General features: G+C 33.4%; 1 protein-coding gene across 1 annotated transcript; it reads right to left on the bottom strand.

Annotated features, from left to right (window-relative positions):
- Positions 1-1296: 1296 nt before the first annotated feature.
- On the bottom strand, positions 1297-8782 carry LOC139840277 (uncharacterized). The gene is made up of 7 exons (XM_071830538.1): positions 7835-8782; positions 6098-7084; positions 5097-5177; positions 4948-4995; positions 3078-4082; positions 1862-2758; positions 1297-1586 (listed from the first exon to the last, which is right to left on the bottom strand). The coding sequence occupies exons 1-7, from the start codon at positions 8762-8764 to the stop codon at positions 1569-1571; spliced, it is 3966 nt and encodes a 1321-aa protein (XP_071686639.1). The 5' UTR covers positions 8765-8782; the 3' UTR covers positions 1297-1568.
- Positions 8783-14447: the final 5665 nt, after the last annotated feature.

The following is a 14447-nucleotide window of genomic DNA, read 5'->3' as shown; positions in this document are numbered from 1 at the left end:
CCGCTGCGTACTCCATAAAGTTTAACTTTCTCATTTAGTATTGTTCTCGTTATTATAATATGTTGGTATATTTTGATATTAAGTCACATTTCTCCCAGGCTCTAACTGGGGGTGTGATAGAACAAGTCATCAAAAGTAACCTTGTCCTTGTTCCTACCTCGTTGGTAAGACAATTGGTGATGAACCGATGAATTGTCCGAAACTCTAAACTCAAAATCCTCTTGTACGACAAATTACCCGAATCAAAGCTATCCATTTCAGAAATCTTCCTCCACTCTTCATTTGCATCAAACTCAACATCCACCATCTTACCATATTTGATCAATCTCTTGCACTCTTGTGTTCCCAATCCCGTGGGTGTGTAGATTTGTAACATGCCCGCCAACCTTTCCATAGAAACATGATACATATTCCCACCCAACAAGTATGTGAGAAAAGTATGATCATCAATCTCAACAACTTGATTGTTGAGTTCAACCGTAGATGCAAACTCAAGCACTCATTCCTCATAAACGGGAGCACGTATAGCAAACAACTTCTCAAAGTCTCGAAAAACCACACCATCATAACGTTGTAACTTTGTTCAGATAGGACCCGCAAGCCCGACTCTTTCCAAAGGTGCCCAATCAATTACCCTTGGCACTTCGATCGTCCTATAGAAGATGGTGTCCAACTTTCTTTGATACTCTGGATATCGCTTCCTATTGCAAATTTGAGATTTTGATAAAGCGCCTCATTCTCTATGTTTGGTGTCAACAACGTAGTCATTTGTTTCCGAGAAAGAAGTAGGGCCCACAAATAAAAATTTTCCTTACTTGGTTTGATAAATTACGTTGCTTAGAGTATGGTGTAAAGGCTTGTCAGGTCCAAATTACACCAACCATTTAATTTTCTGGCTTTGCCACTGTTAATGACATAGCTACTAGTCTAACAATATTACATTAATTTCACAAATTTTCAAATTGTAATTCATTTTCAACATAAAATCACCTTTTTGTGTATTAGGGAAAGTCTTATTACCTTATTAACATAACTCAGATTACCCTTTCAGACTTTCAGCCATTTCCCATAAAGATATGAGTTTTATCATTGTCATTTGTGGTGTATATTGGGTTTATAATTTCGTATGAATCAACTATCATTAGAAATTGACGTGTGGTGTATATATATAGCCTTGTATTGATGGCATGCACTATAAAATGGTGGTCAATCATAAGTAAAATGGGTCAAATGATACGGAGTATATATGTGTATATATTAAGCTAAACGAAAACTAACATCATCAATTAAACCACCTTAACAAATATGAAGTACAGATAAAAATCCATCAAATACAGAAGTAGAAAGCCAAACAGCAGCAGAATCCTTACGGCTGCATATACAAAAATATAATCAGATCATACACATTTACACATATGAAGAATGAACACCATTTCATCAATGAAGAGCCTTTTAAACTCATGATATATGTTGAGTTTTCCACACATTAGCGACCATCCATTTACCTGACAGCGCGAACCATTTGACTTCCAATCTTGCAGTTGATACTGACTACTTGTTGTAGAAGCTCAATCATCTCTCTGCATCTACATGTTATGAGGAATTAGAATAAAAACAGCGCTATTATGTTAGCCCATGATTGGAGTTTTAGGTAAGTGAAATTTTAAACTACTACGATTAGTTGGTAGGTCGTTTTGACATGCGGATGTCATTAACCGTTTTTTGATTAATCATTAAAAGGGTTTTGCTAACGTATGCCCCCGTGTCATACATTAAGGCGTATCTAATGAACTCGAAATTTTCTTATATATTAGAATTTAGATTTATTATTCATTAATTCATTAAAACTACGATAACTTACTTGAAATCTCAATGCCTTCTTAAGTTGTTTTACAACTTCTTTTGCTTTTGGTCGTTTTTCTCTATCATCACGCAAGCACCGGTACGCAATTTTTCGGAATGCAGTCAATGCTTTCGGCATGATCTGTGCTTTTATTTTCTCAAACACCACGTCATCACGTTTTTCATTTTCAAAGTTGTGTTTAATGAAACTTGGTAGATACATACCTTCCCGTTTGTGGGTCTCAAATGTTGATCTACCACACAACATCTCAAATAAAACAACACCAAACGAATATATATCGGATTCTTTGGTTAAGAAGCCCGATTTTAAGTAAAGTGGATCCACATAGCCCGGTGTGCCACACGCACGATTGATGACATAATCAGTCTCCTTGTGTATTGTACTTATCAAGGAAAGTCCAAAATCAGCGAGTTTTGCTTTCCACTCGCCGGTTAGCAATATATTAGCGGTTTTGATGTCCCTATGTATCACCGTTCCTGGTTTTCCGATACCTCTATGAAGAAAATCCAATGCGGTTGCAACATCAATACATATTTGAAGTCTTTTTATCCAATTAAGACGAGCATCGCTCAAATACCTATCAAGACTTCCTCTAGGCGCATACTCATAAACAATAACTTTCGCGTCTTCTTGATCACAATAGCCAACAAGACCGATGATATTTTGGTGCTTATACTCAAAAAGAATTTGGAGCTCAATGCGAAATTGTTGTTCCCCTTGACCACCACTTGTATCCAATTTCTTTGCAACAATTGTATCATCACTTTGTGAAAGTTTTCCTTTATAAACATTTCCAAATCCTCCTCCACCAACACAATTGCTAACATTGAAGTTTTCAGTGGCCAACTTTATATCATCAAGTGTAATCCTGAGGTCACCGTCATCGTTGTTTTCCTGTCAACCATGAGACACACCCATTTATTACAACCATGTACATATATTATACTTAAATGGCGATAATCTAACAAAAAGAAATGATTTACGATTCATACTAAATCAGTGTGATTTCAAATTAAGATAGTGGCACATGTGATAATCCTATTATCGATCCAATAAAAATTAAGATGACTGAGAAATATAACCAACGAGTTATAACAAATCAGTTTGCAATTTTTAAAATTTATGTGTTTCCAGAGCACTATTATTTATACGACGGTGATAGAAATATGCAGAAAAAACGGTTTTTATGTTTTCAGAACGGGGCAGAACTTACTTGAAAATATAAGGCTTTCTCGAGCTCATCAACAACGCTTATTATTGTTGGACGTTGATCTCGATTTTCTTCCAAACACTTGTATGCAACTTCCAGAAATGCATTGAGAGACTTTTTGTTAGGTCCTCTGTTTAGGGAAAATTTGTTCTCACCTGTTCCATTCTTAAGTACAGGATCAATGATTTCTTTCATAGTTCCATCATGGAAGCATCTTGTTGCCACATATGCCAGCCCAGTGTCACTCTCCTTTTTGTAAATGCGATTATTGGCTGTCTTCCCACACAAAATTTCAAACATAATTACTCCTAAACTGTATACATCTGTTTCTCTTTTCAACGTACCCGTCCTAGTAAATTCTGGATCCCTGTAACTTGTAGGGCCAACAGGATTATCATAATGTACAACATCACCATCTCTATTCGGAACGTATAAAAAGAAACCATTGTCAAGAATCTTGGCCCCCCAATTCTCATCCAACCCAATGCATTTGCTCCTTAATTGAGCGTGTATTATTGCCTTTCCGTCTCCAATTTCATAGTGTAGGTACTTTAATCCATATGCAATATCAAGACATATTCTCAAACGTTGTGCCCACGTAAGAATCGGTTTGTCTTCCGTGTTTACCAAATAATCGAAAAGATAACCGTTAGAAGGATACTCCAAAACGAGGACCATTTCAGAACCTTCATCACATAATCCTAGTAGATCCCCTATGTTGTTATGCTTACAACTTACATGCATGAGAAAACAATGTAAAAATAGTTTTTCTGCATCCACATCTCTAACGTGGAAGCATTTCAAACATACGGTAGTGAGTCTCTTTGGTACTCCACCAGCTTTATTCTTCTCTTCTTCTGAGGCAAATTTTTCTTGATCAAAAACCTCAAGTCTTGCTTTGTACATGTCATAGGTTCCATTATTACCAATATGATATGTCTTAGAAAAGTAATCGGTGGCCAAAATTATATCACTCCGGCGAATATTTAGGTATGAATAGGGAGTATCCTGCAACATTTTGATATTTATATGATCATACATCCGTTTACATAAATTGTTAATTTGATGTATAATAGGTGGGACATTTTATTTTATAGATATTATATTAGGAAATGATGACCCGGCGCCATGCTTAGCACCACCCACAATAGTTAGTTATAAACATGTACATACATATATACATATATTAACTATAGATGAGAAAAATCACGTGTACGGATGAACCTATGGCTCATCATATTACTAATAGTCCCTAATGTGCTTTTTTGACGTGGATATAGTCCTCTGATTTTCACTTATTAAGTCGGTGTTACCTATCACTAACGCTCATTGTTAGCTTTGACATGTGAGTAAGCACTTGAGTAATCACGTGTTAATCGCGTAATGGCACTTAACAGAATTTTTTTTTTAATAATAGATGGAGGGACCATCTAGGCAACATTTGTAACATCAATGGTCACCGTAACCAAAAAATAATGACAGGGATGAGGCATTCAATTTCAAATTGATGTATAAACGAGGGACCACTGACATAAAAGTCTTATATAAGCAAACAAAAAAATAATTAAATAATAAGTATAAAATGCAAATGTTTATTTTTATTTTAGGTGAAAAACGAACCAATATAGGAGTATATAACAAGGAACTTTCAACAAGAGATTGAAGAAGCAAACAAAAAACAAAAAAATGAAAGAACTTACCGTTGGGTTTGAAAGCATATTGAAAGAGAAAGTTCATTAACTATTAATGCAAATGATAATATTCAAGGAAATTTTGATATAATTAAATACACTTTTAACATGTAACATAAGTCATAGGTTACCACAATCTGTAGATCATTTATAAGTCAAGATAACTTAAATGTAGTACGTACCTCAGTGTTATCCCAATAATAGCGTACAACTGCATTTTCCTTTTTCATCTATCAGTTATAACAATGAGAAATCAGTTAAAATTACTCTCAATCCAAAAAATGAGGAGATGAGGAAAAAAAACAAGACAAAGATAAAAGAAGGGTCTTACAAGATTTTCATTCGTCGGTTTTACTGATTTCCAAAATTCTTCGACAACTTGGTCGATTTCCTGGCATTGAACTCGATCCTCCTTTATGATCAAATCATGTGAAGAACAAAAGATTAGTGATACAAATAACTCAAAGGTTGTGATTACACATTTTTGCATAGGTTGTGCTTCAATATTGAAACATCTTGTCGATCTTTCTTCAACTTTATATTTATATTTATTTGGTTCTTTTCAAGATCCGTTCTACCAAAATCAGGTCCCACAGTACTTTAGATGTCCCCGGCGACACGTTTAAAAAATTCCAGCTTTATTATTTACAAGATTGAACCAGACTAAGTTAACCACCTCATCCATGCATTTAGTTCTTTTAAATACTTTAGTATTTCAACTCAATGAGATAAAGTAAAAAGTGCAGGAATATGAGCCCGGGTTCAACTTTCCAAAAGTCTCCGCACAAACTAAAACTCTATTAAAATACTATTACAAGGTTTTTTTTAAATCTAATATTTGTTTTGGATGATCATATCTATGACATCTTGAAACAACATTGCTTGATTATATCACATAGTATATATGTCAACTATAAAGATGAAATTTGAGTTGAACACCACCCCTTACCATATGATACCCTAGGTTGTCGCCTATACAACGCATGCCCAAGGCCAGCCGTGCGCAAATTATATGTCGCATGCAAATCTACAGAATTCTTATACATGCATATCTTACACATAAAATACAAACCCTATGTGTTTAAGCCTGCTAAAATTGTATTGAAACAGACACTTCAGAGAGTACGAGTCAGCTGATAAAATAAGGACTTTAAAAATTCTAAACACTTGAGTTTTTAAGTATTGCCTAGTATGGTGCATATTATTTTAATGAAACTATAATTTATACTATTAAAAGTAACATTATCAAGAATAACATTTCCTCTGGCTAAAATAATAACGAAACTCTATTAATCTACTAAATGAATGAAGACAATAAGTATGTTGACTTACTTGCAAAGATAATGCTCTCTCAAGCTCTTTAACGACGACTTTCATTGTTGGACGTTGGTCTTGAGTGTTTGCGATACACTGATATGCAATTTTAATGAATACGTCTACAGAATCTTTGTTACACTCATTCTTAATTATAGGATCTATCATTTCCCTTAGTGTACCGTCATGAAAGCATCTTCGTACGATAAACGCCAGTCCCCTCTCGCTCTCCCACGTAAAAGCTTCGTCATAGGATGCCTTCCCCCATAACATTTCAAACAAAACTACTCCAAAACCATATACATCCGATTCTCGTGTTAACTTACCCGTATCCTCATATTCTGGATCGATCGAACTTTCATAGCCAAGGATAGAATTGATATCAAGAGCATCTAGATTTGGAGGAAGAAATACAGAGAAACCAAAGTGAGCAATCTTTGCACCCCAATTCTCATCTAAAGCAATTGTAGCGCTCCTTATATCACAGTTTATAACCGCCTTTTGATCTTCCATCTCATAGTGTAGGTAATTTAAAGCATGTGCAACATCAAGGCATATGTTCAAACGTTGTGCCCAAGTAAGAATAGGCATGTCTTTGATATTAAACAAATATTCATCAAGGTACCCATTAAAAGCATTGTCAACAACGAGGATCGTCTCCGAACCTTCATCACAAACTCCAAGTAAAGTGACTATATTGCGATGCTTACAAACTGTAAGCATTTCCAGTTCTGTATTGAATACGTCTTCTTGTTTGTCTTCTCTAGGGAAGACACGTTTTATAACTACAGGGGTACGTGTCCTGATTAGTTCACTATTATTCTTCTCTTCTAAAGAGGCAACCTTTTCTTTATCGAAAAGCTCAAGTTCTGATTTGTACAATTCGTAGTCTGAAGTACCCGGGATGCGGTATGCTGCAGAAAAGTTATCTGTGGCCAACATTATGTCAGCGAGTCTAATCGTCAAGTCACTCACTTGAAATTTCAAGTGCTCCAAAGTGTTTCTCTGTGACATTGTGACAAGGAGTTAATAAGAATATGGTGTTACTAGATAAGAATTATATTATAACACATGTACTTCCATTAAGGTTACTCACAATTTGTCATCTTATCTTATTTGTATTTAAACTATCACCACATTATCTTCACATCATCTTATATTTGTAAATCATTTATTTTTAAATTATTTATGTTTCAAATTTAACAAATATATATTTAGAAGTCAACATAGGTCAACTTCCATCTCAAACCGTCTCGACTGACTCGACCCAACATGTACATTTTATCACCTTATGTTTTTTTCTTAACAGTACCTTTAACATTAAGACCCATGGCAAAATTGAATTCCCGGCAGGTTTTAAAACCCATGGAAATTTGATTCTACTATTTTCATGGCGTTTCAATTTTATTTTAATTTTATTTTTTTCTATTTAAAAAAAATTCTAGGAGGTCCACTCGGGAGCAATCTCTTTATCCGTCGAATAGAGAGAGGGATGACTTTCTTTACTTTTGATAGTGTTTCACTCTGGGTGGAGAAATGACTTGTTTTTATTCTCGGATAAGAAAATGATTGTCTACATCTCACCTTCCTCATACACCACTTATGTGGTATTGGGTTATGTTGTTGTTGTTGTTATTATACCTTTAACATTAGATATATAAATGGGAAACATATTGATAGACATATATAACAGAGTACTATGATAAAATGATGATATCAAAAGAAAACAAAAAGAGGAGGGTCTCAGTATCTCACAAAATAAATTTCATATGGCATCTGAAGTTCCAATGCTTTCTCAAGTTCGGACACAACATAGTTCATATCTGGGCGAAGTACTCTCTCATCATTTAAGCAGGAATATGCTACTGCTGTGAAGGTGTGGACTGATACCAGGGACAATTGGCTCTGTAGTAGGCAACTTAGCGTTATAGCATTTACTGTACTAGCTTCAAAGTGAAATTTGGCTAGTGGAACTAGAAACCTATCAAAACAATTAGGAATAAACGATTTCCTCCCGCATAATACTTCCCATAAAACAACACTAAATGAGTAGACGTCTGACTTGTAGGTAACACCTCCAGTCTCTTGAATTGCTGGGTCCATATACCCTGTTGTGCCAATAGCTTCTGAGAAGAGAACCTGATCCATTCGTTGTACTGAATGGTTAATGGAATATTCAAAACCAGATAACTTTGGCTCAAAATTATTGTCTAAAAGTATTGTGGAGCTGTTGATGTTACGATGTATCACTGAGTAACTCCGTCCATTCTCATAATGGATGTAACTTAATGCACGCGCAACACCAAGACATATCTTCAATCTTTGAACCCATGTGAGAGTTGGATTGCTTAGATACATCATGAGACTTCTTTTGGCCTCATGTTTGTTTATGATCACCTTCTCACCTTTTTCATCGCAAAATCCGATAATAGAGACTATGTTTTCATGCTTGAGATTGGATAGAGCGGAAATCTCTGTCCAGAACTCGATGCCTCGCTTATGCTTACTGTCTAATCTCCGTGCAGCAATATTTACCCATTTTCCGGATCGCAAAAGCTTTCCTTTATAAACCTTGCCCAAACCACCATGGCCGATGACATTTTTATCATCAAAGTGATTGGTGGCTTCTAGGACTTCTTCAAGTGGGATATGCAAGTGACTAAACTCCGTGATTGTAGATGCCATATATTATCTTTTGTGTTGATCAAATGATAGAGATAATTCAAACATACAAATGAATAACTAATATATTTTCTTTTATGTAAAGATTGAACTAATATGCAAGCGAAAAAGAAAAAAATTAAGTTTTCTTTTAATGGAATTTAAAGTAGTTTTTATGCCTGTTGTACTGGAGAATAAGACAGCCAAAGGGAATGGTGTGGACATAGCCACATTTTATTTTATTAAGTAATTAAAGCATCCCAATAAAAGCTTTTTAAAGCATTTATCACAGTTCTTTTGAGAAAGCTTTAAAGGAACGTGTCGACTATGAATTGAAGTTTGATTTTTATATTGTCCACATGCTTTTGAAATTTGATTATGAAAAGTTTGAAATTGAAGTTGGGAGGATGCTGCAGGTAGGCTTTGAATTATAAAAAGTTAAATAGCATCTTTTTTTAATAAAAAAAAAAAAAAGCTAAAAAAAAGTTATATAGCATCCAACTATGTGAGAATCCTTTAGCTACGACTTGACTTTTAAAAATAAGAGCATATATCGAAGAGGACAATAATAGGAAACATAAAAGTACTACAGTAACATCCATGGCATCCGATGAAAACAATTGCAAGATGGTTGATGTTTGATACTTTTATTATTAATCACAAAGTGTATATATTCTCCTAGAACACAATAAAAGGGAGTTTTACCTTGCATATATAGACAATTAGATCAAGATGCCAACTACGTACTAAACAGTCTTTTAAGAGTGCAACTTTAATAATTTATAACATAATTTGTCTATGCATTATTGAAAAAACATTAAATAAGAAGGCCCTACTGATCAATATACAATAAGGTCCAAAGTAAGCAGACAACTTAGTCCCCAATTAGGGTAAATTACAAAAAAAGGAAATACACCTGAAATATAAAACCTTTCTGGACATTATCTAATTGTAATAAATATCATAAATTCAATGACTCAAATGATATACATATATGAAAATAAGTGAAAACTATAGGTGTCGTGTAAAGCGCGGATAGTAATCCATGGAAAGCAGAAATAGAAGGACAAACATCAGCAACAACAGCAGAAATCTTATGATCTCGAGGAAGCAACCGTTTATATGACTGTAAGTAATGAAATCAGATCATAACATTGAGATATTTAGGGTTTCGGAAACGATGACCGAGTTAATTTGGTTTTTGGTGGATGTAATTGAAGTAATTTGTCACATATTTAAGTTAGGGTTGGTAAACTATACGTGAAATTGAGTAATTTGTCACCGTTGGTGCCTGGTGGATCATATACACGGGGAGGGTGTATGTATGGGTCTGGTGGTTGAGACGGTGTTGATGGTTGTTCCGGTGGTGCTTGTGTGTCTTTCATAGTGGCGAATTGAATTGAATGAATGAATTTGCGGAATTTGAATTGAATGAGTTTTGATTTGGGCCAGTTGGGAGTCAAAACCCAAAATGTACCACGTTTTTGAACCCTCACATAAAAAAACTAAAAAAATGTTATCATCCATTTTTCTTTGAATTTATTTAAGGAAAAATGATTTTATATTACAATTAATAAGGAAGGATAAGGAATAAGGATTGTACTGACACTCTAACAGGCTTAATATACTTGTACATACAATTAGATAATAATAGCCGCCATAATAACAATTACTATATAAACTAGTAAAATGACTCGTGGAGTCACGAGTTTGTTTAAACGAAACAATTTAATAATATGTTTTAGGTATTAAGTAAAGAGAAATATTTAAATGAAACTAACTTTTAAGTTGAGATCCAAGGGACCAACCAGAGTGCGACACGTGACGCGATAATCACATGTGATTCAAAAAAAAAAAAAAAAAATTTGAATTTTTTTTTTCCAATCACATGTGATTCTGCATGCCAATCACATGTGATTGTAAAACTCAATCACATGTAATTCTGCATGTCAAATCGAATCACATGTGATTGAAAAAAAAATTATTTAGTAAAATGACGAATTTCAGTAAATTTGTGTTAAAACCTTTAAGCACAATGTTTTTGATCAAAACTTGATCAAATCACCGAATGAAAGTCTAAAAATTTAAAGATATGATCATGAAACGCTAACAAACTTAATCAAATCACCGAATTAAAGTCTGTTTCCTGTTAATTTTTTTTTTAAATTGAATTTTTTTCAATCATATGTGATTGTGTTTTACAATCACATGTGATTGGGTTTGATAATCACATGTGATTGGATTTGACATGCTAAATTTTAAAAAAAAAAATCTTAAAAAATTTTCAAAAAAAAAATTAAAATTTTTTCAAAAATTTTTTTTTAAAAAATAAAATTTCTTTCGAATTTATTTTTTTCAATCACGTGTGATTGTCCCGTCATATGTCGCACTCTAATTGATCCGTTGAATTTCAAGCAAATTATAGGATTCAAGGGATTACAACCCATTAAGTAAATGTAAATGCTAAAGTCGTTTATTTTAATGACCCGTTCGACTAAGAAACTTGTCGTTGTTTTTACAAATATATAGAGACACGTATTTTCGCATACATATGTAACGTAATTAATCTCGTAAAGAGAATCCATATTTGAATATTAATAATATAATAATTAAGATTAAAATTATTATAATAAAAATAAATAATAATAATAATAAAGTTGGCTCAAAGGTGAGTATTTATTTTTTTTAATGATAGTTATTAGTAATAATAATAAATGCCTTTTTGTTATAATTCAGTAGGCTTATAACTAATTTTGACCTAAGCCTATACAATCCTTAAATATGAGAGAGTAGTAATGGAAGAGAGAGATAGTATATTTCTTATATGTAAGAAAATGGTGTGTATATGTGTGTTCATTATCCACATATATATAGTACAAATTTTACTATCCATATTTGACTAATTACCATCCATATTTTACTACTAAATTTACAACACTCCCCCTTGGATGGTAATTTTTTTTAAAGAGCAATTAATACTGCCTCGTTAAAAACCTTGCTAAAGAAAACCCAGTGGGATAAAACTTTAGCTAAGGGAAAAAGAGTGCAGCATAGAGTTGACTCCCCCTCAAGTAGACAACGCTAAGTCGTCACATCTTTTGAACTTGCCTCATGCCAATATTGTGAATGTATGTTTTGAAAAACAGCGATTGACAGTGCTTTGGTATAAAGATCAACAGAGTTGTTGATTGAACGTATCTCATTTTAATCTGGTTGTCTTTTACGAGATCTTGAGTATATGAGAAGAATCTGAGGTTTTCATCTGAAACTGTATCATCTAAATCTTTTATGTACAAGTTTGGTCCACGTGATTTGTCTACAGTCTCCTTCATGGTTTGTTCAAACTGTTGTTTCAATTCCTATTCCCTTTCAGTCTTTTTCTGAGCCTTACCAATATACCATTCTTTTCCATCAAACTTATGACCGTTGAGACCGTTTATAACTTTAGCGCCTCGTCAGCATTTATGTTTTGTTCTGTTATTTTTTGATACTCTTCTTTCATTTGTACTATGTAAGCTGTATTATCTTCATAGATAGTTGTTAGGCTTTTATAGCGTTCTAGTCCACAAGAATCAATAATGATTTGTATCATTGATCTTAACTAAAATCATTCCCGAGTAGCTTCATGTAATGCAATCACTTCGGCATGATTTGATGATGTTGCAACAAGTGTTTGTTTTGAGAACGTCATGATATTGCGGTGTCTCCATTTAGGAATACATATCCAGTTTTGAGATTTAGCTTTATGTAGATCAGATAAATAATCTGCATCTGTATAACCAAACAAATCTTGTTTCGAGTTGTTAGAATAAAATAATTATAAATCAGTAGTTCCCCGAAGGTATCAAACTATTTGTTTGATCCCATTCCAATGTCTTTTTGTATGGGTTGAGCTGAACCTTGTCAACAAATTAACTGCAAAATAAACGTCAGTTCTTGTACAATTTGTAAGATACATAAGAGCTTCAATTGCATTAGGATATGGTATTTCTGGTCCCAGAATATCTTCATGATCTTCACAGAAATTAAATGGCTCAGTGTCAACATTAAGTGATCTAACAATCATAAGAGTAGTTAATGGTTTTGCCTTGTCCATATTGAAAATGTTTTAAAATCTTTTCTGTATAAGCTGTTTGATGTACAAGTAAATCATTAGGCATATGCTCAATTTATAAACCAAGGCAATACTTGGTTTTTCCGAGATCCTTCATTTCAAATTCTTTCTTTAGAAGTTGAATGACTTCATGAATCTCTTTATTTGTACCTATGATGTTAAGATCATCAATATAAACAGCTATAATCACATATCCGGATGTTGTTTTCTTAATGAAAACACATGGGAAAACAAGATTATTTGTATACCCTTTGCTTATCAAGTAATCACTTAATCGGGTATACCACATGCGACCCGATTATTTCAACCCATAAAAATCTTTGTGATTTAATGGAATACATTTTCTTGTGTTTTGCATCAGATGCTTCTGATACCTTAAACCCTTCATGTATATTCATGTATATATCATTATCAAGTGATCCATACAGATAAGTAGTAACAACATCCATGAGATGCATTTAAGTAACTATTAGGTTGATTAAGTATCTAATAAGTAATTGTATCCATTACAGGAAGATAAGTTTTCCTTATAACCCATTTTCGGTCTTTGTGGGAAATCTTGAGTTACAAGTCTAGTTTTGCCTTGTAACTTTATTTGCACATTTCTTTTTCGGATAAAAATTCATTTGTATCCCTTACGTTTCACATCTTTAAAAGTGATAACGATTGATCCGAAATTTTTTTTATTGAGCGATTCTAGTTCAGCTCGTAATGCTCCTTTCCATTGAGCTCAATCATATCTATTTTGATATTTAATTACAGATTTTGGTTCTAGATCATCATCTTTAATCATGATGTCATTGTAATATTATATGAAAATATCTCATCAAGATTTTTCATTTCATTTTGGGTTCCATAATATTGCATAAGTTATCGCAATTTATGTATTTACATTTATCAATATCCTCTGCAGAAGGAATATTGATTTGTGGTTCTTCTTGAACACTTTTTTTTACCTCATTATCAGCTGATTTTCTTTTTCGAGGATTTTTATCTTTGGAACCAATTGGTCTCCCACGTTTCTGGCGTGGCAAAGACTCATGAGTGACATTATTGCCAGCTTTTAGAATTTCAATTCTAGCTGAAGCATTTAACGCTAGTTTATATGATTTAGTCACTCCTTTTTGTATCTGTAAATACATCGGGTAATTTATTTGCAAGTTCTTGCATATGTATTATTTTTGGACTTTCTTTTCGCATTCTTTTGTGCGATGATCAAGATACATTAATTTATGTTCACATCATGCAACATCTTTTTCTTTATTACCCTTTTTTTTTTCACCCTAATATAGGGAACAATTTTTCATTATAATGACAATCAGCAAAATGTGCTGTAAAAACATCACCTGTCATGGGTTCAATATATCTTATAATTGAATATGTTTCATGTTCAACATATATGCTCATCCTCCTTTGAGGACCCATTTTAGTGTGTTGTGGTGGTGCGATAGGAACATAAATCGTACAACCAAATGTTCTAAGATGGAAAATATTTGGCTCTCGACCAAAATTAAGTTGGTAATGGAGAATATTTATGACTTGCACTTGGTTTATTGCGAATTAATGTCGCATCATGTAAATTTACATGTCCCC

This window comes from Rutidosis leptorrhynchoides, chromosome 4 (assembly GCF_046630445.1).
Source record: "Rutidosis leptorrhynchoides isolate AG116_Rl617_1_P2 chromosome 4, CSIRO_AGI_Rlap_v1, whole genome shotgun sequence".
NCBI lineage: Eukaryota > Viridiplantae > Streptophyta > Magnoliopsida > Asterales > Asteraceae > Rutidosis > Rutidosis leptorrhynchoides.
Note: the sequence above shows the minus strand (reverse complement) of the source record. Positions and strands in the feature narration are given on the sequence as shown.